This window comes from Rosa chinensis, chromosome 5 (assembly GCF_002994745.2).
Source record: "Rosa chinensis cultivar Old Blush chromosome 5, RchiOBHm-V2, whole genome shotgun sequence".
NCBI lineage: Eukaryota > Viridiplantae > Streptophyta > Magnoliopsida > Rosales > Rosaceae > Rosa > Rosa chinensis.
The window spans coordinates 5,636,115-5,664,033 of record NC_037092.1 but is presented as its reverse complement, the minus strand read 5'-3'; the positions used below and the strand labels follow the sequence as shown (position 1 = coordinate 5,664,033).

At 39.5% G+C, this 27,919-nt stretch overlaps 4 protein-coding genes across 8 annotated transcripts; 2 read left to right on the top strand and 2 right to left on the bottom strand.

Annotated features, from left to right (window-relative positions):
• Positions 1-250: 250 nt before the first annotated feature.
• Positions 251-877, top strand: LOC112202982. Its single transcript, XM_024344015.1, has one exon. It carries the CDS (start codon positions 251-253, stop codon positions 875-877), a length of 627 nt encoding a protein of 208 aa, XP_024199783.1.
• A 309-nt stretch (positions 878-1,186) lies between these two features.
• On the top strand, positions 1,187-4,919 carry LOC112165711 (30S ribosomal protein S5, chloroplastic). Of its 2 annotated transcripts, none has more exons than XM_024302325.2 (2): positions 1,187-1,976; positions 4,454-4,901. In XM_024302325.2, the coding sequence occupies exons 1-2, from the start codon at positions 1,294-1,296 to the stop codon at positions 4,701-4,703; spliced, it is 933 nt and encodes a 310-aa protein (XP_024158093.1). In that variant the 5' UTR covers positions 1,187-1,293; the 3' UTR covers positions 4,704-4,901. The 2 variants fall into 2 exon arrangements, with proteins under 2 accessions (XP_024158093.1, XP_024158094.1); XM_024302326.2 differs by lacking the exon at positions 1,187-1,976 and adding an exon at positions 2,713-3,493 and having other exon boundaries at positions 4,454-4,919.
• Positions 4,920-5,082: 163 nt separating this feature from the next.
• On the bottom strand, positions 5,083-10,819 carry LOC112165710 (transcriptional corepressor LEUNIG_HOMOLOG). Of its 4 annotated transcripts, none has more exons than XM_024302324.2 (18): positions 10,686-10,819; positions 10,453-10,540; positions 10,248-10,348; positions 9,890-10,005; positions 9,568-9,803; positions 9,404-9,446; positions 9,207-9,315; positions 8,711-8,757; positions 8,476-8,565; positions 8,158-8,226; positions 7,971-8,018; positions 7,668-7,812; positions 7,253-7,362; positions 7,012-7,164; positions 6,731-6,886; positions 6,211-6,327; positions 5,887-6,093; positions 5,083-5,511 (listed from the first exon to the last, which is right to left on the bottom strand). In XM_024302324.2, exons 2-18 carry the CDS (start codon positions 10,497-10,499, stop codon positions 5,365-5,367), a joined length of 1,941 nt encoding a protein of 646 aa, XP_024158092.1. In that variant the 5' UTR covers positions 10,500-10,540; positions 10,686-10,819; the 3' UTR covers positions 5,083-5,364. The 4 variants fall into 4 exon arrangements, with proteins under 4 accessions (XP_024158092.1, XP_024158090.1, XP_040362457.1 ...); XM_024302322.2 differs by having other exon boundaries at positions 5,084-5,511; positions 9,207-9,318; XM_024302323.2 differs by having other exon boundaries at positions 5,086-5,511; positions 7,012-7,161; positions 9,207-9,318.
• Positions 10,820-15,803: 4,984 nt separating this feature from the next.
• Positions 15,804-17,869, bottom strand: LOC112166258. Its single transcript, XM_024303052.2, has 3 exons — positions 17,540-17,869; positions 17,307-17,464; positions 15,804-16,423 (listed from the first exon to the last, which is right to left on the bottom strand). Exons 1-3 carry the CDS (start codon positions 17,621-17,623, stop codon positions 16,303-16,305), a joined length of 363 nt encoding a protein of 120 aa, XP_024158820.1. The 5' UTR covers positions 17,624-17,869; the 3' UTR covers positions 15,804-16,302.
• Positions 17,870-27,919: the final 10,050 nt, after the last annotated feature.

The window sequence follows — 27,919 nt, the reverse complement described above, 5'->3', positions numbered from 1 at the left end:
CCACCAAGCGAGAAAGATTGGCGAGAATCTGTCAAGAACGAAATGGCTCAGTTGGACAAAAAAGACAGACTCAGAACACTGGGAGACTATGGTTTGATATTTGGAGAGTTGTACAAGAGTATTGGCCCGCTGTGTAGATGAAAAAGAAGCTAAGAGGAGATTGCAAGAAGTACATGAGGCCACTTGTGGGGTTGAGCAGGTGGTCAGCTTATACCGGAGGTTGCAACATAGAGGTTATTACTGGCCAGACATGAAGAAACAAGCAGCGGAGACGCAACTCTCATGTCCTAAGTGCTCCTTGACTCTGTCAGAGCAGGAAGGATTTACAGCAGCAATTACTGAAGATTGGAGATCACCATACTTGGAATACCTCATAAGTAAAACATTGCTGGAAGATCGTAAGCATGCATACAAGGTCAAGAAGACGGTAAAAAGGTATTTTGTGGATGGGAGCACGCTGTATAGAAAGGGATTCAATGGTGAGCCATTAAGATGCCTCGGGACTACTGAATGTCAGCAAGTTCTACAAGAAGTACATGCTGGGGAATGTGGAGAGCATCAAGGAAGAAAGAAGCTTTACCGGCAGCTGTTAGACTTAGGATACTACTGGCCTAACATGCGTGAAGATGCCCATAACACAGTCAAGAAGTGTCATACATGCCAAGCACACGGAAACTTAAGTCACAAGCCACCGACGTTGTTACAAGACATGAAAACACCTTGGCCATTCCACACTTGGTGGTTGGACTTGGTAGGAACCATTCACCCACCTTCTGGGGGCTTCATATGGATTCTCACAGCAACTGAGTCTTTCACCAAGTGGGTGGAGGCAGATACTAAAAATGGTTCGAGTTTTAATATTGTAGTACTAATATGATAGTTTTTAAAATTAACGTACTAAAGTAATGAATGATTTTTATTTAAGATAGCGTTTGTAAAAAAAATTCTATTTTTCAAAAGCTGAGATTATACGTTTCAAAAAAAAAAAGCTGAGATTAAATTTTATAAACCAGTGCAATTATTTTCAACCCTCAAAGCTATAATTTATTATCGTAGGATTTACAAAACTGTATTATTTTGTGAGTTTGTAACAATGAAAATTTGTGACAAACGACTAGCCGTAGAATGGGCGACTAATAATTGCATCATCATCATTGTCTTGTTAATGCACGATGACTCATCCATCCTCCAGGTTTCGATCGGCCTTTGGGATAAGCCTCTTCTTCTCTCTCGATATCCAAAACCCAATCCTTGTTCACTTTCACAAACCACTCCACCACCACCAGCACCACCATGGCCATGACCACAGCCTCCTCAACTCTCTCTTCCTTCTCCTCCCTCTCCCTCCACACCTCTCCACGCCTCTCTCTCCTCCCTTTCACCGCCGCGAACACTTCCCTGACCAAACTCAAGTCTCCCATTTCTCTCTTCCTCTCTTCCTCTCCACGCCTTACCACCACTACATGCAATGCCGAACAACCCGAGATAGAGACCACCTTCTTCGACAACGAAGACCCCGAGTACGAGGCCGTCTTCGAGCCCCCGGAGGCCCCGGAAGGCTTCGTCCCGCCGCCCTCCTTCGACGAGGGGTCGTTGGAGACGGAGGACGAAGTAGCCGAGGCCTACGAGGAGCTCTACGGCCCCGCCTACAGCGGCATGAGCGTTCTCGGGAACGACATCTATGTGATGGACGCCAAGGTGAAGAAGCTGGGCGCTTTTGGGAAGTTGAAGAAGGAGAAGATCAGAGATGGCTTTGAGGAGAGAGTGGTTCAGGTGAGGAGGGTGACTAAGGTTGTGAAAGGAGGGAAGCAGTTGCATTTTAGGGCTGTAGTGGTGGTCGGTGACAAGCAAGGCAATGTGGGTGTTGGTGTGGGAAAGGCCAAGGAGGTCATTGGAGCTGTTCAAAAGTCTGCTGTTAATGCTAGGAGGAACATCATCACTGTGCCCATGACTAAGTACTTGACCTTTCCTCACAGGTATGCCATTTCTACTTCTCTGCTTTGATCTTGTTGAGGTTGCAGTTGTGTAGGTCTGGTTCTTGGTGGTGATGCAAATAATGCATTGTATGGTTTTCATTATGGATTGGTTTAACTTGGACTCTGAGGGGAATTTGCTTCTGTTCCTAGTGAATTAGCTTTAGTATTGTCACAGAGCTTCTATTATCTTGCTAAACGATATAATTGGTACGCATCTTCTTGATGCCTTGATGAGTATGGCATCTACTACATTTAAACAAAAATGGAAAGCTGCCTTTATTTTGCAATGGTATACTAACGTAGTTCCCTAAAAAGGAAATATGTATCAGGACATGCTAGATAGTCTGGTAAAAAATTGCTACTTTCCCCATCACATTTTCTAACCCTTAAAGAAAATTATCAAATAGTGATACTTACTATGTGCATTCTTACACATTGAAATCTATACTTATTCCTGCAATCGTGTATACGTTCAACCCGGCATATTTTTAAGGCTAATTGATCCAACACATGTTGTCAGACATCCTCTGACCAACTATTACTTAGTTCTATATTTACCATCCTATTTTCTCAATCGACCAACGTACACTCCTTGTAGTATTGTTTTGTGAACTAACTTTCGATTCACCATGCTTTTCAAATGGTTACTTAACAAACCACCTATTTAAAACAGATTTAGGGCTTTCAACCATTGTACATTATATCGTCTATGATATACATAGCTAAATTGTTTAGTATTATGCAGTTTTTCTAAAAAGAGAGAGGAAAAAAGAAAGCACCTTCTTTTATCCAAAACCCACTGAAAACCCCCAATCCTTAGACTTGACACATTCAATTTCAACGATGGCCATCACTACAACCTCCTCATCTCTCTCTTCCCTCTCCTCACTCTCCCTCAACTCTTCTCCTCACCATTTCCTCCTCCTCCCTTTCACCACTTCCTTCCCCAAACCCACAAAACCCATCTCTCTCTTCCTCTCCTCTCCACGACCCACCCTCCCCATCCCCAATGCCGAACCACCCCACACCGAAACCACCTTCTTCTCCACCGACGACCCCGAATGCGACGCCGCCTTCGACCCCCCGGAGCCCCCGGAAGGCTTCGTCCCGCCGCCCTCCTTCGACGACGAGCCGTTGGAGACAGAGGAGCAAATCGCCAAAGCGTACGAGGAGCTCTACGGGCCGGCCTACAGCGGCGTCAGCGTTCTGGGCAATGACGTGTACGTGATGGACTCGAAGGTGAGAAAGTTGGGTGCTTTTGGGAAAGTGAAGAAGGAGAAGATTCGAGATGGGTTTGAGGAGAGAGTGGTGGAGGTGAGGAGAGTGACCAAGGTTGTGAAAGGAGGGAAGCAATTGCATTTCAGGGTTATAGTGGTGGTGGGTGACAAGAGAGGTTGTGTGGGTGTGGGTGTGGGCAAGGCTAAGGAGGTTATTGATGGGGTTCAGAAGGCTGCTGTCAATGCTAGGAGGAACATTGTCACTGTCCCCATGACCAAGTACTTGACTTTTCCTCATAGGTAATGCTGCTTCTAGTTGTGGGGTTCGATTTATTGTCATTGCAAATGTTTAGTTTGGATTGCATTGTTGTTGCTCTGCCCTGCTTACTGGTCTCTGTATCATAGTTTGATAGTTTTGAGTATATATAGTGATTGGTTCAAAATAGGAGTTGGGTTTTGTTGAAATTGGGTTTGCACCTCTGTTGTTTGCTGTAAATGGATTAGTGTGTTTTCGTTGTAGTCTAAGGAATCACTGGAGCATCACTGTGTAAGGGGTATTGAAGATATATATCCTCATGGAAAGTGTCTGCTAGTCGTGGTTGTCCCAATTTTGGGTTGATGAAGTGCACCTTTATCGAAAACCAGTCAATCAATGAGTTATTTCTCATTTGTGGGATCATACAGTTGTAGTTCTGAGTTGCAAAGCTTTCCGGTCAAGTGCCTGAAAGCGCTGATGTGTAGTGTAGAAAAGTGTTTGATAAATGATTTCAGAAGGTGTGATGAAATTACGCAATTTCCCTGAACTTGAAAGATTTATCTTTGGCAACTGTTTTGAGCTTCAATTAGTTAAACAGGACTTAAACAGGACAGTTGACCTGCTAGACCTGCAAGTGCAGACATTTCCTGATATTGATAGCTTAAGAGTGAGAGAAATAATGTAATTGCGCCTGAAATTACCAATGCCATTTTGATTGTGGTCATGACAACATAACTAAACTCTCTCTGTTATAATGAGCTTTATGATCATCTAAGGAACATATTGAGTATAAAAGGTGTAGTGTCTACATTATTCTTTTTGTGAGGGACTATTATTATTCATCTGTTGTTGACTCTTGGTCCTAAAAGTTGATAGATACTAGATATAAGTTCTTTCTTATTCTTGGGGCTCCTAAGTTTTTCTTATGCCAATACCCTTAGTAATGCAGCATCTCATGATCTCATTTCAGTTTGCATTTACTATTTTGTTCTCATGAATCACAGATCTGAGGGAGATTATGGAGCAGCCAAAGTGATGCTTAGACCTGCTTCTCCTGGTACTGGAGTTATTGCTGGAGGGTCCGTGAGAATTGTTCTAGAAATGGCAGGTGTTGAAAATGCTCTAGGAAAGCAACTTGGAAGTAAGAATGCTCTCAACAATGCCAGAGCCACAGTAGTTGCAGTACAGAAAATGAGACAGTTCCGTGAAGTCGCACTTGACCGTGGGATTCCAATGGAAGAGCTTTGGAAATGATAGACTAGCAAAACCTGTATTGCATTGTAGATTTGTTTTACACATCGGAATCCTTCTTGTCTTGTAAGAGTAGCCTCTCCCTCTTTTGTTCATTTGTTTTCCATCACAAGCTTGATATATGTATGTAAACTGGGCGTCATAGCCTTATCATGTTTCCTTGGGATTACAAGAATTCAATTTGTCCCCAATTATTTGTTATGAAGCAAGCTTACCAAGGCGTGCACTGCAAGGAGTGGGACTTCTTTTTCATTTTTGAAACCATTTTTCATATCATTATGTAAAAACTTCCACCTTCACTGTAAAAGTTGGTTTCAAATTACTCTGTAAATCATGAAAAACAACACAAAGAAGAAAAAAGAATTCTATGTACATTCTGCTGGAAAGGGGGGCAAATAATGCCATGATATTGTAAAAAGCAACCATAGTCTTAGAACTAAAAAAGATGATCCTAAATATTTACATTGCATTGTACTTGAGGTTGGAAGATCAGGGTACATGCCCTGTTTTCTCCTATAAGGATATGACCAAAAACTGTATCCTTGGCTAAACAGTTTAGCTTATTGTTCATGACAGGTACACCTTGTATCATCTCATGTCCCTAGTTTTTACAGTTCCTCCAGATTTTCTCATCCTGGCATGTATGCTGTCACATCAAAAGGGCTCATTTCCATAGTTTGACGACCTGATCATGGCTCCCTGAGGCAACCATGTCAGTCTTTGGGGATGATGCCAGTGCAGCAACTAGCCCCTTGTGCGCTGGAACAGTCATAGTTTTATTGCTCTCACTTGGACTCCACAACTCAAGAGACTGCCAAGAACAAATGAATAATTAGATTTCAGCCAAAAAGACTCTCAGCAGTACAAGAGACCCATGAAATTGAGCCTGAATCAAATTGCAAACATTATAATGTTCGTGGAAAGAGAGAAACGTGCTGTTTATCATCTGATGACCTAGAAACATTTTCATCCTTGCAACTAAAATGCTCAAGTTTGAAAGGAAACATCAGTGTCCAACTTTCTTATTCTACTGAATCAACAGACTAATACCATTGTTTTCATGTCCTCTTGAATGTTCTAATGGAAGCATAAAAGACTAGCAGTAAGGATACTAAGTGCGTAGACTAATTTTCTCATACAGAAACATTGTTCAAACGGTCAACAGAAACAATAGATATTAAGTTACCTCGTAACAACCAATGATCAAGAGTAGTGAATATCCAGGATGAAATGTGCATGATTGGAATTTGTTGCCATTTGAGTGGAGTTCATATATGCATTTTCCGCTTGATGCAGTTGACCAAATCCGTGCACTGTCTTCACTAACAGAGGCAAGATACTTCCCACTTGTATCCCAGCAAATTGAAAGGACATCTTTGGCATGTCCAGATCCCTGAAAGGAGTTTTCTAGATGTCAAGTAAGATAAGCCAGAACTCATATATAACCTAGATCACTGGATGCATGGTTCACAGGTAGCAACACAAATTGCAAGATATGTTCTCAAGTTACCTTCGAATACAAGTCGAAACTGGCAGTCTCAACATCAAAAGTATTGACACTATTTCCTGAAGCAGCAGCCAAATATTTTCCAAATCGAGGCTGGAATCTGACTTGTTTAGTTGCTCCCTGCAGTTATTCCACAAAGAGATTTAGGCAACACTTTGATGAATGAAAGTTCACTTTTTTAACAATCATTCTCAGATTAATCAGAGTACAGTGGGAGGAAATTGCCATCATAACAAGAAATGAAGGAAAATTCTAAAAGGTAATTTTTTGACACTATTTCATTTTGTGTTAAAAACAATCAAAAGCACAGAATGCTAGCAACATTATACGATGTTTTTACTGCATTTGATTACATTAACAAATCATGATAGCAGATATTCCAGAATATGTTTCTTCTACCATGTATTAATTTGCATATAGTTTATTGTCAAAGATGAATAGGATTTCCCTTAAGGGGTATTTCATATATTAGCTTGTATAATGGACCATTATACTAAAACAAATGCATAGATCAAGATATTACCTTAAACATGCGTGTGCACTTAGATTGGTTGACATTCCACAGTCGGATTTCATCGTTACTATCGCATGATGAAAGGAGATTGAACTTCCTTGGGTGAAAATCCACTGACATTACATGCTCAGTGTGCCCTTCAAGCTTGGATATTGATTCACTTGGCTACAAAGACACAAAGAACGATAAATGATAAAAGAAGAATTAAAGGAACTAACAAAGAATCTTCTTATGAATTAGAATTAAGCGGTAAATGAAAATCAAGATAGTACTGATAACGAAAGACTCACTCTGGCTGCATCCCATATCTTCACATTTCTATCAAACGAAGATGTTGCAAACGTTGTTGAATTTGGTCTAAACCGTACATCTGTAATGAGATGAGAATGCTCTTCGAAAGTTTTAACAACATCAAAAGTTTCCATGTTCCAAATCAGAACCTGCTGGCATATGATGATAATACAGCCACAAACTCATAGACTGAACAAGAAGATGATAAATTGGAATATTATAATGGATTTCATAAGTAACCTTTTTTTCATGCCCTGCACTTGCTAACAACGTCCCATTTGATGAAAAATGGCAGCATATAACCTTAGCCATGCTTGAATGGAGAGAACAAATTTCTTCGAACTTGAAGCCTACCAATTGGTGACAGAAGTAATGTTAATGAAAAGTTCCTAGCCTATTTCTCTTCAGCTCTCTGACAAAACTAACAATGTCTGCATGTGTGGTTTTTTTAATCCTTTCTACTATCACCATCCACTTATTTGTTGTATTAACTAAACTCCTTTATACACTTCGCTAGTTCCCCTCAGCATCTCCATTTAAAAGAATACAATGTTACTAAGTAGAAGCAGAAGGACAAAACAGAGATTTAAATATATAAAATGAGGAGCTAAAAGAGAAGTAGGAGAGAATGAATGGACCGGAAGCAAAGAATTACCCCTTTCGTGCTTTTTTTTCCCACCACGACGCTTTGAAGCCTTGAATGGAGTGCTTGTACCACCAGCAGCACTGTCATCCTCATAGGACAAGAAAGACTCGGTATTTTCTTCCACAGGGGCATCTTCATTAGCACTCGTATTTTCCTATGGTAGGAATTGCACATAGAAATTGATGAAAATATTAGATAATAAAGGACAAAAGAAAGAATGCGCTTGGAGGAAGTATCCAATACATGATGAAGAGTCACAAGCTATTCTTAAATTTTCAATAAGGGGAGGCCTTTATAACGTGTGTCACCTACCAAATGACTGTCTCCAGCTCCTGATGCTGTCCTCCTCTCTCTGTCATCCTAATTTGAAATGATGATATTATAAAGTAAATTCAAAGGAAAATATGCATATCATCACCATGACATTCAACCAAGGCAAGTGAATTAATCATCAAATTTAGTAATCGAGCAAGTGAATTAATCATGGTTACTTCCCAACCTCTAGTAACTGCTGCTGATCAGGTTGTTGCTGGGGCTCTGCAATTTGTCTCAAGAGGCAACCCACCATCTGGTTCACCAGCAAGTGTTTACATAGGTTTAAGATATGTTAGTTAGACCTCTGTTGTAAACTAATTACTTGACTTTGGAAGTGGAAAGACATAAATGTCAAAAGCATGTTCTTATTGATTTTGAGGGATGATTTTGTGTGTAACTGTAAAACATACTTATGGCAATTCAAACTGGCATTGTAAACCATAGTTTCTCGTCCTTAAGTTCTCATTTGGTATAACTTCCAGGAGAAGGATCACAGTTTTACCTGATCACTCAAAGGTGGATGCTGATGTTCTGTTGTTGATGTCTCAATCAGTTGTTGGTGGTTTGGAGCCTGCAAAGCTGCGCTTACTACCTGGAGAGGCTCAAGCCATGGGAAATTTGATCAACTTCAGAGGAAAGTACTAAGAAAATTGAATCAAACAGTTATAGCGATGGAAGATAGAAATTATAAAATGATGCTAAAGGAGTTCCAATGGGGAAAACTTTAAAGCGCTTACTTTTAAAGGCCTTCCAATTTGTGGTCCAGGTTCAACTCCGCTTATACCTAACAGCATAAACATATAGAAATCACACACCTACATGATTGAAATCAAATAACACACATTTCTTTCTAAGAATAAGTCTTCTTCAGAACTTCTACAATCATCATGCTCAGTTTAAGAAAACAGAATTTCATGATTTGAAACAAAAGGGACACCAGTATCGTGTAACTAAATAATATGAAGGACGTGATAGAAATACATATCATTGACAACAACTTCCAAAGAAATACAAAGACAAACATAGTGTGCAGCTCTGATGCCAGATCAAACAATAATAGGAAGTAGCAGATACATATAGGAAGGTCAGCTAGGGAACAAAGATATGTCCAAGTATAATAAAATTTCAGATTAACAGTACTTTTTAAACTTCGTGTAATACCTGCATGAGTAATCTGATATATGCAACTTCAAAGTGCTTAAATACTAGAACTCCAAAAATGAACCTAATTACCTGCATCCTGAGCTCCAGTTAGTGGGAGTAAGGAGTTACGCAGTCCAAAAACCTTAGAGCCAATGTTGTTAGTCCTGCCGAAGCTAATGACATTTCTGTTGTCCTGCACCTGCTATATAAATTCTCAATAGAACCGTACACAATTGAGGTTCTTAATTATTAGAGGGTTTAATGGATTAGACAATATTCTCACTTACCTGCATTTGAGCAATATTCTTGAGGAGTTGCTGATGCAGAGGGCTAAAAAAAGAATGAAAAATGTTATAAAAAAGGTGAACATACTTTGTATTCAGATAAATCCAACCAACAGAAAATGAAGCATTAATTTCAACAACAAAAACTAGTAAGGAACTGAGGATACCTTGAACTGGTTGCAAGTGACTTTGAGATATTCAGATCATTGACACGAAGCGGATGCAAATTGGGACCAAAATCTCCACCTGGTATCCCCAACCACTTACTAAAGTAGTCAATACTCCTGGTCCTAGGCGTTCGTCGAGACCTCTTTTGCTTGGTTGCTAAAGGTGCAGTAGGCACTCTTGGTAAATCTTCAGGCACTCTTGGATGTTTACGTTGCTGCTCATTCTCTCTCCTTTCCTGAAATCAAACAAATTGATACACACCATGTCACAACCACAAGTCCTAAAACAACCAAAACCAAGACTAGTTCAAAATCAATTCACCTGAACTGGTGCTTCAACCTTGGCCTGATCTTGATGCTTCAATTGTGCCCTAGACGAATACACATCATAAAACAAAGTCCACCATTCATTTAAGAACCCCTCCTTGGTATCAATAACTGAAAGAAAAAAAACACCCTCAGAATTGTTAACTAAGCTAGAATAATCTGTAACACTAATCAAAGCAGAACTATCCAAACAACCCACAAGCACCACAAGGGTTCATGAATTATGATCAAAATCGAAAACCACACTTTTATTCATCAAATTCCTCTGCTACATTCTACTCAAAACAACATAAATTAATCAGTACGTACACCAATTCAATCACTGAAGCCGAATATGAGCAATTAGTACTAACCAACAGGACTTTCAGAATAGACATCAGCTTCTCTCCTGAAGATTTCAGCAGTGGAGTGCATATTCTTCTTCACCATATAATCGTGCAGATAAAGATCAAGCCTATAGCAAACAACCCTCAATTCAAACAAACCCGAAATCGAAATAAAAGAAAACAAGAACACATAAAAAAGAAATGCATTGAACTCAAACACAAGCCAACTCACATCTTTTCAGCATCCCAGAAGTCAACACGGCCCGAAGAATTGGCCATGATCGGTCACACCACCTTCAAAGAAAAGACCTACACAAGCACTAGAAAAAAACAAGAAACAAAAAAAAACCCGAAAAGCTTTAGAAAAGAATTGAAATTTCAAGTACCCAGATTGAGATTAGGGGTATAGGAAGCACAATTGAAACAAGAAAACCCAGTTGGGTATTTGTGAGAAAACGGCCAGACCAGAAAGAGAGGTTGAGGCAGTGAGTGTGAGCTAAGAAAGGTGTAACAGTGCCATGCAAATATAGTGTTGGCCAAAGAAAAGAGACAACAGGCCAATTTGGTTTTTTCTATTCACAGAAAAAAGAGAGGGCTTTTTGTGAGCGAGACTTGTGTGTGAGGTTTTGGGTTTTTTATATGCAGAATTGCCAATAGACCTTTCACTTTCGCTTCTCCGGGGTTTGAGTCTCTGTGGTGACGGACCAATGGCCTCGCGCCGCGTCATTGCCTGCTCAAAAGAGGCATCAAGTGTCTACCTTTTTTTTACTTTGGACAAACATGAAGTGTCTACCTAAATTTACTTTGGACAAACATGAAGTGTCTACCTAAATGGGGTTTATGCTTTGCTATTTTGGACTTGAAGGAGAAGTTCTTCATTCAATGTTTGGGGTGTTTCTTTTTCCCCATTGTTAATTGTTTTGGTTTTTTTTTTTTTTGTTTCCTCTCCTCCTAACTTGCAACCGTAGTTAATTTGGTGCGGGATGTGGAGGATTATAGCTCAACTGCTAGTTGGAGTCTCGTCAATTTCTTTATTCTCAAATCGAAGTAAACAAAGCTTTTTTAACGGTTCTTTTATGAAAATTAATGGTTCAGTCGGTGGTGGTAAAGTAAGGACAATTCGCTGACGACATGTAGTGATTAACTAGAAGTTAAAGTAATGACTTCTTGTAACCAAAAAAAAAAAAAGTAATGACTTTTCAAATCGAGTTATACAGTTTTTTATTTTATATTTTTTTTTAGTGTGAACAATTTTTATATGAAAATTAATGGTCAGTCGGTGGTGGTAAACGCTGACGACAAGTAGTGATTAGCTAGAAGTTAAAGTCTTCGTCACTTTCTTTATTCTCAAATCAAAGTAAACAACCGTTTTTTTGTTCTTCTTGTGAATGGTTTTTTTTTATGAAAATCAATGGTCAGTCACTGGTGGTAAAATAAAGACAATTTGTTGACGACATGGTAGTAATTAGCTAGAAGTTAATTGGGTCCTTGACCAAAAGCCCCAAAATGAGCCAAAGTTATCCCATTTACCCCAGCAAAAGATTTTTATTCCCCCTAACCCAATTTGAAATGAAATAACAATTTTACCCTTAGTCTAATTAATGAATTACAACCACATCCCTTCTCTCCTCTCTCTCTCTCTCTCTCTCTCTCTCTCCAGTCACGACGCAGTCTCTCTCTCTCCCTCTCCCTCTCTCTCTCTCTCTCTCCCTCTCCCTCCTCGGTGCAATCGCCGGCGCCGGACTCTCTCTCCTCATCACCGCCTGTGTTTTTGATCGCTATGATTTTCTCACCGTGTAGATTGCCAGCGTTTCTCTCTCTCCTCATCTCCCCCTCGGTTTTGCTCGCTGTGATTTACTTTCGATGCAGATCGCCGACGCCAGATTCCTAGCCATGTGCTTCCTCCCCCGGCTCAGTCGTCGTAGCCATGCGCTACGAGGAGATGGATCCACCACGGCGTCGGAGCTCACCGTCGAGGAGCGCATCGAGCAGAAGGAGGAGGGCCGCAAGAACGAGGAGGACGTGGCGCTCGTCAAGGAGTACAGATCCAAGGTCGAGGCCGAGCTCTCTGAGGTCTGCGCTAGCATCCTTGAGGATTCGTCTGATTTTCGTCCATATTTTTTCCGATTGGGATCGCCAGCGACGGCAATCGTTTTTTTTTGGAGTTTGCTTATGGTTGACTCAGCTTCGGAGGAGTAGATCTTCGGCTGATTTGTTGAGAATAAGCGAAGATGTGGCGGGGGTGGTGATAGAGCTCCGGTGGGGTCGACGGCGACATCACTCTCTCCCTCCCTCGGCTAAAGTTCACCAACGAGCCCACCTAAGGCTGTTTTCCGGTGAGACTTCACAACTTCACAGCTTCACAGAAGGCAGAAGGGTGCCCAAATCAATTTCGTCACCTGCCCCAGTGACTAGTACCCTAAACACCGGGTCCTTCTTTTTTTTCTTCTCTTTTTTCTCTTTTCATCTTTTTTGCCTTTTAATGAGAAATTGTGGTAATATAAAATGTAAATTATTGGAGTAATAAGATACAAAATGTGTTATGTCAAGGGCAATACAGGTCTATTGGGGGGCAATAGACGTTTTAAATTAATGTAATCTCCTTCTTCTTTTTTTAATCAAAGTTATATTTGTGTAATTTTAGAAAAATTAGTTCTCATTTCGGTAATCGAAACTTCTATTGGGGGGCAATAGACGTCTACTGGGAGGCAATAGACGTCTATTGGGGGGCAATACATGGCTGATAGTCGTCTATTGGGAGGGCAATACATGGTTAATATACGTCTATTGGGAGGCAATACATGGTTGATAGTCGTCTAATGCTCCTTTATTGGGGGGCAATAGACGTCTATTGGGGGGCAATACATGGCTGATAGTCGTCTATTGGGGGCAATACATGGCTGATAGTCGTCTATTGGGGGGCAATACATGGCTGATAGTAGTCTATTGGGGGGCAATAGACGTCTATTAGGGGGCAATAGACGTCTATTGGGGGCAAAAAAACTTTTCGGTGGGTGGTAGCCGGTGATCGGAATCCGGCGGCCGGTGATCGGATTCCGGCGAAAATTGGCCGGATTCCGGCGACCGCTTACCGGATTCAGGCGAAGTTGGCCGGATTCCGGCGGCCGGTGACCGGAATCCGGCTGCCGGTGATCGGACTCCGGCGAAGTCCCCTATGGTTTCTCTCTCTTCCATTCTCTCTCTCTCTCTCTCTCTAAGTAACAATGGTGAGGGTAAAATGGTATTAAAAAAATAATAAAAACAAAAAAAAATCTTAATGGGGTATTAGGGAAGACCTCCTTAGAGTGTTTTGGGTAAGAGAGAATTAAAAAACTTAGTGGGGTAAGTGGGAAAAAAATCTCTAAAAATGGTGTAAATGGACAAAAACCCAAGTTAATTAAAGGAACTTCGTGTCAAACATGGAAGGTTGCAATTTTTTTTGGATTCAAATTTGTTCATCATATTTATTTTTGTGGTGATATCACTAACCTATTAAAACTTGTCACGTCATATAGAATTAATTGAATACTTAAAATATAATTTTTTAATAAAACATCATGATAAACTATAATTATGTTTTATAACACGTGACAGTTTTGTATTGAGTGGTGGTATCACCACCAATACTTTGGTGGTGAGCAAATTTGAATCCGTTTTTTATCTGACAAAGGGATGAGATCGAGGTTTTGTTGAAAATGGACGAGAAAGTAGGGATGCATGTTGAAAACACTTGTACAGTTATATAAAACACGCGTGTCATTTCTCATTATCAGTCAATAATAAGTGGACGAGTGATTTACATTTTTCATTCTTTTATTTGAATTAGAGTGCATATTTTGTAAAGAAAAATTACTTCTTATTTTTTTAAGATAAATTTTTCTATCAAGACCTCCAAATCTCATTCTGAAAACTACCTCAACTATATAATTTACATATAATACTTAATTACCAGAAGTACTATAGTGCACTTAATGTTTAGATGTTCTACGTTACATGGGGTGTGTGTGTTTGGTGAGGTGGTAAAACAATGATTTCCCATTTAGGAGGTCATGTGTTCCAGCTCCATTAAGGATGGAGAGGGGTGAGGTTCAAAAAAAAACAAAATGTTCTATGTTACATGACATTATCTTAGTCATTTGTGTCATTATAAGGCTCATGTTCTACAAATGGTGAGTTTTCGGTGTACCTTCCATCTCCCTCAATCAATCTCAGGACCCAAATTTGAAGGCCTTAGAGGATTTCGAAGTGACCTTGAGAAGACAAAACCTAGGGTTTCGTGTTCATGACGCCAATGAACTTTCGTTCCTTAGACCAGGCAACGACGCACTCCAGAAGAAGGAGGTGTGAGGCAATGGGCACGATGGCCGCGCAGATCGATGAGACTGCATGTGGCTGCGATGGTTATGTACAGCCGCAGTGGTTTGGTTGCAGGTGGTCGCTTCGATCCGGGTGCTTCTCGTCTAAGTGTAGCGGATATAGTACTAAGACGTCGATCGTGGTGGTACAACGATAGCATTTCTCGAGGGGGGTGGCGTTCTGCTTTGATGTGGCAACTCTAAAGAAACTTTTCTAACTGTTTTGTTGTTCTCTAGGTCGGGGTCCAAGGAGCTTCCTCCCTAGACTACGACAATGGTGGAGGATCAAGTCCGGCCGCTGGATTGGTGACGAGATGCTGCTCTCTTGAAGGCTCGTTTGAGACCGATCTAGGGGGACGAGGTGTGGGAGGTAGGTTTTGCGCCATTAGGCCTCAGCCTTCTTTGGCTGCAGCAATGTAGCCTGTCTGGGCTAGCCCACTTTTTTCTCCTTTTTTTTTTTCTTTTGGATATGTCTTGGTGTGGGCTTTTGGGGAGTGGCATAGCCCTATATATGCTGTCTTAGGTTGAAGTTATTTCCTGTGTTGGATGCAGCAATGTACACCATGAAGGTCTTTAGGCGTCATAGTTTCAAGACAGTTGCTTTCATTTAGGGTTGTGTAGGCATAGGTTGTTTTCTTTTCCGCATTTCTTTTTTGACTTTAGTTTTTTTTTTTTTTTTTTTCTATCCTTGAATAATTGAGTATCGATTTGTAATATGAGGACCCTCAAACTTAACCTAGTAAGATCGTTTGATATTATTAATGGAACTTAATTCTGTTTTTCTGAAAAGGATGGTAAGTTTACGGTACAAGAGAATTTTGGAAAAATAAAATAAAATAATAATGTTAATATGATGTTTCAGATGCCATTGAAGTCCACATGTGAATAGAAATAGAAAAATGCATATTAAGGACCTTAGCCGACTGCCTATTTTTGGGAAAATTAATATAGCAATCCTTTTATAAGTTGATACCTCCCAATTTTGAAGGCTACCTGAGATAAGAATCCTCATTCTATCTTATGTAACCTAGGAGATTTAGTTCAGCTAAGTGCATCCTTTTAGCTTGTCAGCTAGGCTGGGTAGATCCTATGAAAGTGGCTCCGTTACCATTTCTAGATCGACATCGTATAGTAAACACTGTACATCAGTTGTTGCTGCTTCCAGATGATTCAAGCATTACATGGAACATTACCATGCAACAATAAACAAGATACCAAAACCAAGAGATATTCAAAAGAATCCAGATGTTTCAAAAGAAATTGCAAGAAGTAATGTAACAGATTAATAGAAGCAACCCAGTGACAGTGATGATAGCGATGTAGAAGCTAAGCTAGGCATCTTTTTATCTTAAAAAAGGAAAAAGAAAAATAAAGGACGAGGAAAAGCATCTTTAGAGAGAGAGGGGAATATAGGAAGCCAAGTAGCCAACAGTGGAGCACTATATCATGATCACACAATATGACCAGCAGAATAATCAAGGAGATGAAGTTCTTGTTTCAGTTCCCGTGCTGCTCGTGCTTCTGCTTCATCAAACCCAAAAAGAGCAAACACAAGGGGAAAGAAGCCAAGAGTGGCTGAACGATGTTATTCTCTCGCCAATAGTTCTCATGAAAAAAAAGTTGGGAGAACTACTGCGGACTGCCATCTGCTTGGTGTTTTAACAACCTTGTCTTTACATGCCTGTGTATCCAATGTAGTAGTCTTAAATGAACAATAAGTTGACCTTTTAAAGGGCTTTCTCCTCAATCTTCATGCTGTTTTTTCTGCTTGTATCTTGATCAGTTGGCGCTAAGCCTATCTCACGGATTTGATGTTCCACAGAAACCAAACCAGTTTGCGAAAGAAACCTGCAGCATAAACCCAATCAGCAAGCCATCAAGTATATCTCTTTTAAGTAAATGACATAACAAAATCATATATAAACATTCATCATCTTTCTAAATCCTTGTAGGGGATTCTCTTTGCAGTTCCTTTCCCCAAGCAAAATGATCAGTTAACTGGTCATTAAAAGTCCTCACTTGGACTTATACATGACATGCTTACACAGTTCACATCTACCCATGCTCCTAAAAATCAATTTAGCCATCTCCAACTTCCCTCAAGCCAATCACTTAATCCATTCTCAGAACCATGGAAAATTCTGCCCCAGGCAGATAAAGAGTTGGACTCGATAGAACCTACTCCATGGACAATGTCTCAGTCCAATTCTACCAACGAAAGTAAAACATGTCTTCATTATACCTCAGAGAACGCATAACCATTGATAGCCAATACACAGGGTAATCAGCTTGGGATATTGACTGCTAAGAGCTAAACTATAACATTGAGTAAATTTTCGTAAATTGGTGCTACATGTACAAATGCTTACCATATCATACAATATAAAGTGAACCAAATTATACCAACTATTACTCACACATGAAGCTCAATAACTACAGAAGTGTTTTTGGGTGTCCACATAGTATATTGATTGGCATAGCAGCAGCACAAGGCATCAAACCGTTAGTATCAGTGGTAACGTATCAGTGGTAACATAAGACATTCGATCCGAAAACACATACTAATGCCAATACACATCCAAAACACACAGCAGAAGAAATCACAAACAAAGTAAAACACTTTAATCTCAAATTTCAGACCACCCACAATAACCCATATCCAAAAATTGACCAAACTGCAAAAACTGTCAAAGAAAAGGAATTGTGGGTATTGGAGACAAGAGTTCAATACCAGCTAAGAAGCAAGAAGAGAGTCATAGTGATGAGGACCAAGAATGCAACATGAAGAACCAACCAAGAGTCACTAGAGGAGAAAGCCAAGCCCAGCATCACAGCAAGGCATACACCCAGCATCACAAACGCTAGTCTCAGAGTTGTCCATGTGGGAGCCTGAAAATTCATTAATTCATTCAATCACCATAAAGATTTGCTCAGAATCATCATCATAACAGTAAGAAAACTTACGTTTACACCAGGCGCTAAAGCCCCGAGAAAGACTGCTTGTGCAGATGAAATATTTTCTCCTTCTTGTGATTGTTTATTGGCCATTTTTGATGGTTTTGGATCTGGGAGATTTTGTGGGTTACTGGGTTTTGTGAATAATTGACTCTTAAGAGTTGGAGACTAATTGAAACACTTATATACAGATTGCAAACAAATTTTATAAGTTTCTCTCTTTATTTAATATAAGAAAGCAACATTAGATACATAAATCTATAGAACAACTCGACCTAAATTGGTCAAAACAAACGGCTCTACTATCTGAGGAAGGGATTTAGTGCTCGCAAACTTCTCATTCCGGTCTTAAATGTTTCTACGTTGCAACGGAGTCTACTAAAAAATTTATTTTTCCTGAAGTGCTTGATAGTGAATCTTTTAAAGCCAAGCAATCAGCTCAACATCTTTAATGATGAGCTCCACTAACACAATCAATTACTAGTTTCGAGTCTTTTTCAACTTCAATCCTCTTAATGTCCTCTTGTTTATTTTTGATCAAACCTTCTCTGGGGCAAAATCTTCAACAGGAGTAGGGCTGCACACGGATTGGGTTGGACAATCTCTATGCCAAAGTGAGCAGTTTAGGCATTTTGGAAAACCGGTCATAAAAAAAAAAAAACTCAATCCGACTCAATCTAATCCAATTAAAGATGGTTTGGTTAGGCGGTTTTCACTTATATAATATTAACATGATATTTATGAATTAAATTATGGGGTAATTCCCGCATACCCAAAAATCCTTGGTATTTTTCCCAACTGCCCAACACTTTGGTATTTCACTATTGACAAAAGACAAAGACTCACATGGATAGTTTTAACAAACAAATGCCCTCTGTATCCTATGTTGACCTTAGATTCTTCTACCGTTCTATTCAGTCAAAAGGAAACAATAAAAAACATTAAAACAAAAACAAGACTAGCCTTCAACATGCCACATTTCGCCTAACGACTTCCTGTCTAAACGGCTACTCACAGGGCGGAATCACTGCTGCTTGTCCTAATTTTTCTGTTTTAAAACTGATTCTTTTGGCTGAACAGTAAAGCTTTAGAACTTTAGCTTTCCATGGGATGCATGCATTTGAATATTAAACTTTGACATAGTAACTTATGCATGATAAAGATGAATACGAAATGTAAAGATAATGACATAAATATAAGTTAAAGAAGTGGGTGAACATCCATCTGAATTTATTTATTCAAATCTACATACAAACTTTGAACAGTCAGAGCCTCATTCTCAGGTAAACAGCAAAAGCTGTTTAGCTATTCATAAGAATGAGACCAGTTACTTACTTGTAATGGAAGCTCACTACTTCACACCTAGATAGGAAGGGAAGCACACTGCTATTCTACTATTTTTATTATCAGAGGAGTTTTTCTGATTTCAACTTCCAATGCCTTCTAAGAGAAGCTCAAGCTCCTTATATAGGGAGCGGAACTCAAACTAGAATTCAAAATACAAAAATGTACAGGACAACTCCGTGACTTCTGCTTTTCGTAGTGCTCCTGCTGGTGGAGGTCGGTCAGGGAAAAGCAAAAGGAAAAAGTGAAATGTTTTTCACTTAACCTTTTCTTTTTGAAAAGGAAAAAGCAAAAGTAGCTTTAGAAAAGTCTAAAGTTCTACAGTTGCTATTTTGGTGCTGATTCTTCACCTGTAGCTTCACATGTTCTCGTCTGTTTCAGAATGGTGGCCAAAGACAAAGGAATTGTTGTCTGTCTGGGCCATGCGAGTTGTTGTTGCATTATCCTCGACGTCTGTATCAACATACATCTTGTAGTGGTTGTCATTTTCAAGCTTCTCCACCCAACGCATGCATGCCATTGTCGAGTCTATCTCTTTTCTGGTTAGAGATAGGAATATATCGCTGCTGACTACGTCAGGATGATCGTAAGCAGTGATAATTGTCTTTTCTCCTGCTGCCAGGAATGTGTTGTTGCTGTCTTCAGAGATGATCTTTTTGATGTAGTCAAGAGCCATGGCCTTCATCCAGGGAATGCTAGAATTCGGTTGGCCGTTGTATGCTACACAGGCTGGTTGAAGATATCTTCTTTGAATAATTCTCACATAATGATATGGAGGAATATATTCAACTTCACCATCTGTCTTCTGGATCCATTCAGGAGGTGTGGATCTGAACTTCAGACGAAGCATACAGTTGTCTTTTCTGATGTTCTTGACCGTGTTGACAATAATAGGCGGCAAGCCTCTTAGATCATCATTAGTTTTAGTCCATAAATTATGGACAAAACCATTTTCAACAAGCCATAGCTTGTGTTCTTGAGGATGTTCACTCTGAACATTTACCAGGTATCTTCCAACATATGGTCCTGAGACAATAAAGAGGGTTGGAGGAACTAGGTTTTCAGGATTGTGCCTTCCTATCAGATTATGGAATTCATACCAGTCTGATTCATTGAGTGCTATGATAGGGACCCTAGCACTTTCTGGACTTTCAAGGAAGGATAGTTTTTCTTTCCTTACAGCACTCTGCTGTGTATGAAGCTCTTCACCTTGTGGTCTACCATTCTCGTAGAGTTCTTCAGCTAATGCAAACAGAGCTGGGAACATTAATCCACTGCTTCTTTCTTGAAAGGCAAATAAGAGATTATCCAGGATTGCCTTCTGGTGATACGCTAGTCTCCTGCCAGTTCTGAACACAGGAGTATCAAAAGTTCTTAATTCGTAATTAAAAACATTTATAACTCCACTAGGAGTTGGTCTGCTTTTTGGCAAAGCAGCAGCCGTCAACGGTCTTGATGTGCCTTTACCGTCTGCCGTTTGAGACGGGCTAGCCAATCCTTTACCCTGGGATTGATCAGTTGGAGCCAAGCCTTTTGAGCTTAGCAGAAACCTTTTAAGGATTTTCTCCTTGGTTTCTTTTGGATCTTCTTCAGGTTCCTGTTCTTTCCCAGTCCTTCTGCTTCTGGGATTACGACCTTCGTCGTCTTCTCTTTGGCTGAACATTGCCAATTCTCTGGTCAATGCGTCTGGAAGATAGTTCTTGTTTCCTGCAATTAATTCAACAGTATAATCATATTGGTTAAGAAACAATTGCCAGTTGGCTAATCTTCCCCTATCAGCAGCTTTGTCAAGTTTAAAATTTTTAAAATTCTTTACTCTAGCACAATCGGTGCGGACAGTAAAGGTTTTTCCCAGATAAGCTGGAGAATTTAAAATCGTTTTCTTGACAGCTAAAATTTCTTTTTCCCCTGTGGGATAATTCAGTTCTGCAGGGCTGAACTTGCCACTACAAAATTTGCAGATCTTTTCAATGTTAGTTCCAGGCGCTCTCGCCAGAACAACACCGGACCAGTAATTATCACTCGCATCTGTCTGGAGGATAATTTCATCATTCTCTTCTGGTTGTTGAAGAGGAGGGAGGTTCTTGCAGAGGTTTTTTATCTGCTTCACGATCTTTTCATCATCTTCTGTGAAGTTCCATTTTCTTTTGGAACTTGTCTTGGGAGATAACATTGCTGTTAACCCTGAGATTCTAGGGATGAAATCTCTCCCATAATTTATGACACCAAGGAATCTCTCTAGACTCTTAGCATCAGGAATTTTGTCTGGGAACTTCCAGATCTTTTCAAGGATGTGAGGTTGGAGCTTTATGACTCCATTCTTGATGTTTATTCCTAGGAAATCAACTTCATCGAGGATAAAGAAGATTTTCTTCTCACCTAGGATAATTCCATGCTGGACTATCAGCTTTGCTACCTCGTGGAGGTGCTTCATGTGTTCTTCTCTGTTTTTGGAGAAGACCAGGATGTCATCTATGTAGACGACGCAGAACTCCGCTACATGCTTGAAGATGTTGTCCATCTTTCTTTGAAAGATTGAGGGAGCTTGTTTGAGACCAAAAGGCATTACCAGCCACTCGTAATGACCTTGTGGTGTTCCAAATGCAGTGAGAGGGATACTCTCTGGATGCATCTTGACTTGCCAGAAACCCGACTTTGCATCAAATTTCGAAAAGACTTTAGCTCCTCTGAGCTGGTTGATCAGAACTCTGACTTGAGCGATCTGATATCCGTCTTTGACAGTCTTCTTATTGACATCTCTGTAGTCAATAACCATTCTAGCTTTTCCTCGTAGATTCTCTGCATGATTTCTCACGTAGAATGTTGGAGCATGATGAGGGCTAGTGGAAGGTTGAATAAATCTCTTTTTCAGGAGATCTTTAATATCACTTCTGAATTCTTTCTGATCTTCCTCTTTGTACTGAGGAATGGCTTTGACATGACAGATAGCATTCATGTCATGCAATCTCAATTCACAGACCACTGGGTCTTTTTCCCAAAACTTCTGAGGATTTGTATCCACATTCTGCTCGAGTAGTTTCTTGATTTTGTCAAGAGTGGGAGTTTGTTGAGACTCAAGCTTGTTCTGAAAGTGCTTGAGGTTGTGCTCATGGATGAAACTAGCTTCTTCATCTTCACTAGCTTCTTCTTCTTCTTCTGAAGATTCTTCAACAAGCAATTCTTCTTGTTGCTTGATTTGGAGTATGGGTTGAAATTTGGGTTTGTAGGGGGTAAGATCACCACTATTCTGGTGCGATCTCTGATACTGAGTAGTAAAACCGGGACCTACCACACTGAATGCATGTGTGAGTCGGTCTGCCCAGAACACCCGTTCTCCTTTTCTGAAACCTATCGCTTCTTCATCCTGAATGAATCGTTGTTGGAGAATAAAATCATTGCCCAACAAGAAATCAGATCCTTGGCCTTCAGACTGCCAAACATTCTGGATGATAAATGTTCCTCCACCAATGGTGATATGAACATTTTTTGCTACTTTCTTCATGGTGAGATGGCTTCCATCAAATGTAACACCAGTAGCTGACTTTTTCTTGTCTTCGTTCCAGAGTTCTTCTGGAATTGCAAATCTCTTTGCAACAGTGAAGCCTGATCCATTATCTACAAAAGCATGTAGATGATATTTCCTGTGATCAGGGAACTTGAGTCCGATCTCTATGTAGTTACTGTATCTACTTGTAGAGACGACTTTCGATTGGTGAAGCTTATTTTCTTGAGCTTGTTCCGTTGGAATGAATGGTTTACATTCTTCTGGAACATTTTCCTGAGTGGGTGATTTGTCATCATCATCCCAATCTGTAGGAGTTATCTCCTTGCTGTCTGGATTACTGAACCAGGGGGAGGATCATATCTGACTTTGTAATCAAACTTGCCGGAAGGTTGGCCAAGTAGATCCCATGTATCAGTATCCGCAGCTATCTCTTGTCTTTCTAAGAGATGAACATTTTCTGGTGGTTTCACCAGGTCTTTTGCTTCATTTTCTGGTATTTCAACCAGTTCAATATCTTCATCGATTGTTTCTTCACCGATGATTTCTTCCTTTATTTCTGAGGAAGATGGTTGTTCCATAGTCGTTTCTTGGACTACAGTTGTTGCAACCTTTTTTGTTTGTTCCATGGTTTCCTGGAACAGAGTTTCAACTTCTTTCGCTTTTTTCTCAGCGAAATACTCTTCATATTCTTGCTCAACCCATTGGCTGACAAGACCATTCTTGGTTTTTCTTCTTGCTTCAGCTATGAAGCATTCTTTGTGATACGTCTTTTTAGACTCTTCACAGAACATAGGGAGACCATTCTTCTCGTGACATAAACAGTAGTCACAGACGAATGAACCAGGGTTCACCTGGTAAGAAGACATGAAGGATTCTGTCTTGCTTTCTTCCCAGTTTTTGACTTTCAAAACGTTCATTTGTCTGGATTCGAAGTACTCTACTTCAGAATCTATCTCAGACTCTTCTGATGAACTTTCTTCTTCTTCAGACCAGGCAGAATAGACTGACCTGTCGTCATCTTCATCATCAGAATAGGCTATTTCGTAGCCTTTCATGTTTGCTACCTCTACTATTTGCTCATATTCTTCAAAGAGAGCTTTAGTAGATCTGTTACCCTTTTCCGGGCATTCATTGGCATAGTGCCCTTCAGCTTTACACAACCAACATCTGCAAGCTTTCTTGCTAGGTTGTTTATGCTGCTGAGTATTCTTCTTTTTCTTGAAGAATTTCTTTTTTGGATCTTCATCCTGTTGCTTCTTGTAATTGGAGCTTTTCTTGAATCTCCAATTCTTTTTCTGATTACTCTTTTTGAATTTTTTCAAGTAATACTTTTCTTTTTCTTCTTTCTGTGGAATTTGGATTCATGACATCCCCAGTTTGTGGGCATATCCAGTATTCCGTAACAGAAATTTTCAACTCCTTTGAGTTGCTTCTTGGCCATCTTAGCTCTGAGATTGGCTTTGCATTGCTCCTTCAGTAGTTGCCGGATTCTGTCGGCAATTCCTCCAACTGAAAATCGTTCAATTGGTTTTTCAGCTATGCTTTCTCTCACAGCTGTTCTCCATGGTTCAGGGAGCTTTCTGTGCAACATATTAACTAGATCAGTATTCTCTAGTTCACCAATTGTACAGTAATATTCCTGAAATTCATTCAGGTATTCCTCGAAATATCTCATGTCACAGATCTTGAGAGCATAGATATTCGACTTTGCCGTTTCTTTGGCTTTCTCACTCAGATTTGAGAGATCTCCACAGAATTGATCGTACAGGGGTACTGCAAAATCATACGGAGACTTTGAATTTTTTATCTCTTCAAGCCAGTCTCTTCCTCTGGTAGTTTCCTTGAAAGATAGGTAGTACTTTTTTGCTACTCCAGTGAGAGTAGTTTCATAGTACACCTGCAAATCTGGTGCTTCAAATTTTCCAAGGGTCAGTGCAGAAGCCATCATCAGGCTATCTACCCATTGGTCAATGGTTTTTCTTTTGTCTAAACTCTTGTCTAGATTCAACCAGATGCCATAGTTCGTGATCGGAACTCTTGGCAGATTGTCCTCGGGGACGAATCTTTGAGAATTTCTTTCTCCTTTTTTACCCGTGGGGGCTTTCTGAACTGGGAGTTTCATTTCCCTTGTTTCTTTTTTTATGAAAGTTCTGGAGCTTCCTCCTTCTTCCATTTCAACATCTTGGTAAGGAAAGACTTTTCTTGTCTTTCTGCATTTGAATTCTTTCATTTCCTCGATTAGTTTTTCTAATCGTTCAGGACTTTCACAATTCTCAGCTTCTTTGTAAAGATCATAGAGCTTCTCAGCTCTGAGCATATGGACTGGTCTGCATAGATCAGCTTCCAGATCTTCTTCTGATATTGGTTCTTCAATAGTGGGTTTTGTACCACTGACACCGGCTTCTCTGGTGCTGTAGCTTCTTCTCAGAAGACTGCTGTTTATCCTGATGTTTTCAGGACAGACATCACTTTTCCTGTGATCTTCAAAGTTGAGGCTGATTTCTCCAGTGCGTCTACTCTCGTAGATCTTTGCTTTTGCTCTTTCCGGTAGCTTTTTTGGACCGGACAGTTTCCATTCAAGAGGAAAAGTTACTTCATTCCAAGCAACCTTGTGAATCTGCTGTGAATGGTTCTTTTGGTTGGTGAGGAATCCAGTAGTGAGACCAGGGATGTTGGAGATCCTTGTCTTTGGTTCCACTGTGGTGCTCATCAGTTTATAGTATACTCTGTATACTATTGCCAATTCTTGCATTTCTTCTTTCATTGAGATCCCGTCTGTCTTGACTCTCAGTCTGAGGCAGTGGGCTGCATCTTTCAAGCTGGTTGAAAAGTTGGGGAAGCAGTTGAAATATGCTACCTGGTTGCATAGTGATGCTTCTAGAGTCCCAAACAGACTAGCTTGGAAGTCTGTCAGTCTGTTGTCTTGCAGGACACATAGGACTGAACAGTTGATGCCTTCTCTTGCCAATAGTTTTATGCCGACTTGGACTGCTCCAATGTGCATAAATTGGTATTGCTTTGCTTGTGCTCTGGCAACTTCAGCAGGGGTGATCATCAAGAGATCTGTTTCTCCTGTTGTTGAGGGGGTTGTGAATTCAAGTATTTTGAAATGATGGCTGTCCATCAGGTCAAATGTTCCCCGTCGGTAGATCTGTTTGAAATCTAGCTTTGGAATTGAGGAGTTTTTTACCTCATGCTCGATTTCATTGTATTCAAATTCTTCAGAATTTAGGAGTTGAACTCCTTTCTTTTTTCCAAAGATGCTTAACATCTTCATTTCTCTTTTTTCTGTATTTCCCGGGTTTTCATATCGGATACTAGACTGACTAGTAGATGGTTCCAGAAAAATCATGTTAGGAACACGATTTGAGTCTGGTTTCTCTAATGGTTTGAACCCATTAGTCTTCTTTTTTACTGTAGGCAATTTTTTGTCCTTCAGTATAGTTTCCAGCGTTTTTTGCTGTTCTTTGATTTTTCTACTGACACTTGTCAGTCTTTCTTCTTCCGTTTTTGGAAGATCTTTGATATAATCCAGTTTGTTTTCCAATCTTTCTAATTGGTGGATTATAGCAGGTATTGTTTCTAGTGTCGACTGACATCTAGATATTTCTAGTAACATCTTCTGATATTTCTCATCAGAGGATTTTAGTAGAGAATTTATTTTCTCTAATAACAATTCTGACATTGTCCCCATTAAGGAGGGGTTCTCCTTTGAGCCTTTTACAAGCTCTGATACCAGTGAGGTGCGGATCTAACCAATGCTCAAATAATTCAGAGGTTTTTGTTCCTCTTCCAGAACATATAGGAGATTTTCTATCTCTTCTTCTATTTTATAGATTCTAGTCTGAAGTCTATAAATAATATCTCAGTAATTGGGAGATTCTCTATCAAGGCTGTCCCGATAGGTTTTTAATTTTCTCAGTTTTTCTCTCTCTTTCTGCAGTTCTTTAGTAGTATGTTTGCATATAGCAACAAGCTCAAGTCTGTCTACAATTGAAATTATGAATAGTAAATTGTACTGTTTACCTTTCGAATTAGAGGATGACTGTCAGCTTCATACATATATTCAAATGAAACAAACTCTGATGGGCCCACCACGTTTCTAAAACAACATATATAGATTTATGAAAGAGACATATGCAGATGCAGACTCTAACAGACCAAAACAACAAAGGGGTACTAATGGTAGAGATTTTGAAAGGACGGGTAGGTAGGAAAGAAAGTGAGAAAAAGTTGTGTAAAAGAGAACAAAAATAATACACTAGGGTGTATGAGAAGTATTTTCCCAAATTTGGGGTGTATGAGCATTAACCCTTAAATTATCTAAATTTAAAATTCAATAATTAAAATCCAAAACATATAGTCGTCCAAAGCTAAAACCTAAATTAGATTCAAAGTGATTCACTTATTTAACGACTTAGCCATCAATACTAGCTTAATATGATAGTATTAAAGGTCAAAGAATGAGAGATTGAGAGCTTTGATATGTGATATGAAATGATCAAAAAAATTGTAGCGATTATATACTAAGGTTTTAGGCCTTTGAGCCTTAAATTCAATATGATAGTATATCATTTGAGAATAAAGTTATAACTGGAGATTTAAAACTTACTTAGAACAAACCGGACAATTGAATATATATTGATTATGTGTGTGTGTGTGTGTGTGTGTGTGTGTGTATATATATATATATAAACTTTTTCTCTTATGTTTCAAACATACCGGTCGGTTCGGGTTCCGCGGTTTAAGTACAAGAGAAACCAAACCAACCCAGTTCATAAATGGTTTGGTCCGGTATTGAACTGATTTTCAATTTTTAAAATTAAAAAACCTTAACCAAACTATATCAGTCGGTTTTGACCGGTTTGGCCGGTTTGTACCATGTTTTGCACACTCCTAAACAGAAGGGACACATATTTGTCCAACTCTTCTCGAACATGCCACAACCAAACCTTCTCTAGGGCAAAAGCTTCAACAGAAGGGACACATATTTGTCCAACTCTTCACATATTTGTCCAACTCTTCTCGAACCTGCCACAACAAGTCTACAAACAAAGTTTATAAGTTGTAAAAACAAAAATGAGAGTGAAATTCACTCCTTATTTTACAATTCACATTTCTTGTTTTTTTTTTTGTAATTTAAATTTTATCTTTAATAACGTAAGTTTTGTTTTTTATAAGAAATTTAAACAAAGAATGAAAGAATGAGTGTGAATTACAAATTAGGGAATGCCCATTTCATTCTTTTTTTATAAGAAAAATGAAGGATCCACCAACTCCACCCATCAAATATTCAAATTTGAACAAAATTTTTGTAAAATTCTGATTTTTTTTTAACAAAAAAATATTTTGCTATAACAAGGCATTTAGAGTCAACACAAATTGGGTCGTGTTCCAATGTAAGACAATTTTTTTTTGTAAAAGTATGGAACTTTGAGAGTTACTTAAGACATTTTAAAGACTTCCTAATCTATGGCCGGTCATGTACATATCTACCTTGAACTCGAGATTGTGATTAACTCATCCTATCCATCAGACAG

What these genes read in the sequence shown, in the direction of transcription:
- LOC112202982 (XM_024344015.1), top strand. Translation starts at nt 251, where the DNA reads ATGAAGAAACAAGCAGCGGAGACGCAACTCTCATGTCCTAAGTGCTCC.
- LOC112165711 (XM_024302325.2), top strand. Translation starts at nt 1,294, where the DNA reads ATGGCCATGACCACAGCCTCCTCAACTCTCTCTTCCTTCTCCTCCCTC. An exon ending in TACTTGACCTTTCCTCACAG is followed by an intron (nt 1,977 to 4,453) that starts GTATGCCATTTC and finishes CATGAATCACAG; the next exon opens with ATCTGAGGGAGATTATGGAG.
- LOC112165710 (XM_024302322.2), bottom strand. Translation starts at nt 10,499, where the DNA reads ATGGCCAATTCTTCGGGCCGTGTTGACTTCTGGGATGCTGAAAAGAT. An exon ending in AGGTTGAAGCACCAGTTCAG is followed by an intron (nt 9,804 to 9,889) that starts GTGAATTGATTT and finishes GTTTGATTTCAG; the next exon opens with GAAAGGAGAGAGAATGAGCA. An exon ending in GAGCTGGAGACAGTCATTTG is followed by an intron (nt 7,813 to 7,970) that starts GTAGGTGACACA and finishes TTCCTACCATAG; the next exon opens with GAAAATACGAGTGCTAATGA.
- LOC112166258 (XM_024303052.2), bottom strand. Translation starts at nt 17,623, where the DNA reads ATGGCCAATAAACAATCACAAGAAGGAGAAAATATTTCATCTGCACAA. An exon ending in CTTTAGCGCCTGGTGTAAAC is followed by an intron (nt 17,465 to 17,539) that starts GTAAGTTTTCTT and finishes ATGAATTTTCAG; the next exon opens with GCTCCCACATGGACAACTCT. An exon ending in CTCTTCTTGCTTCTTAGCTG is followed by an intron (nt 16,424 to 17,306) that starts GTATTGAACTCT and finishes TTTATGCTGCAG; the next exon opens with GTTTCTTTCGCAAACTGGTT.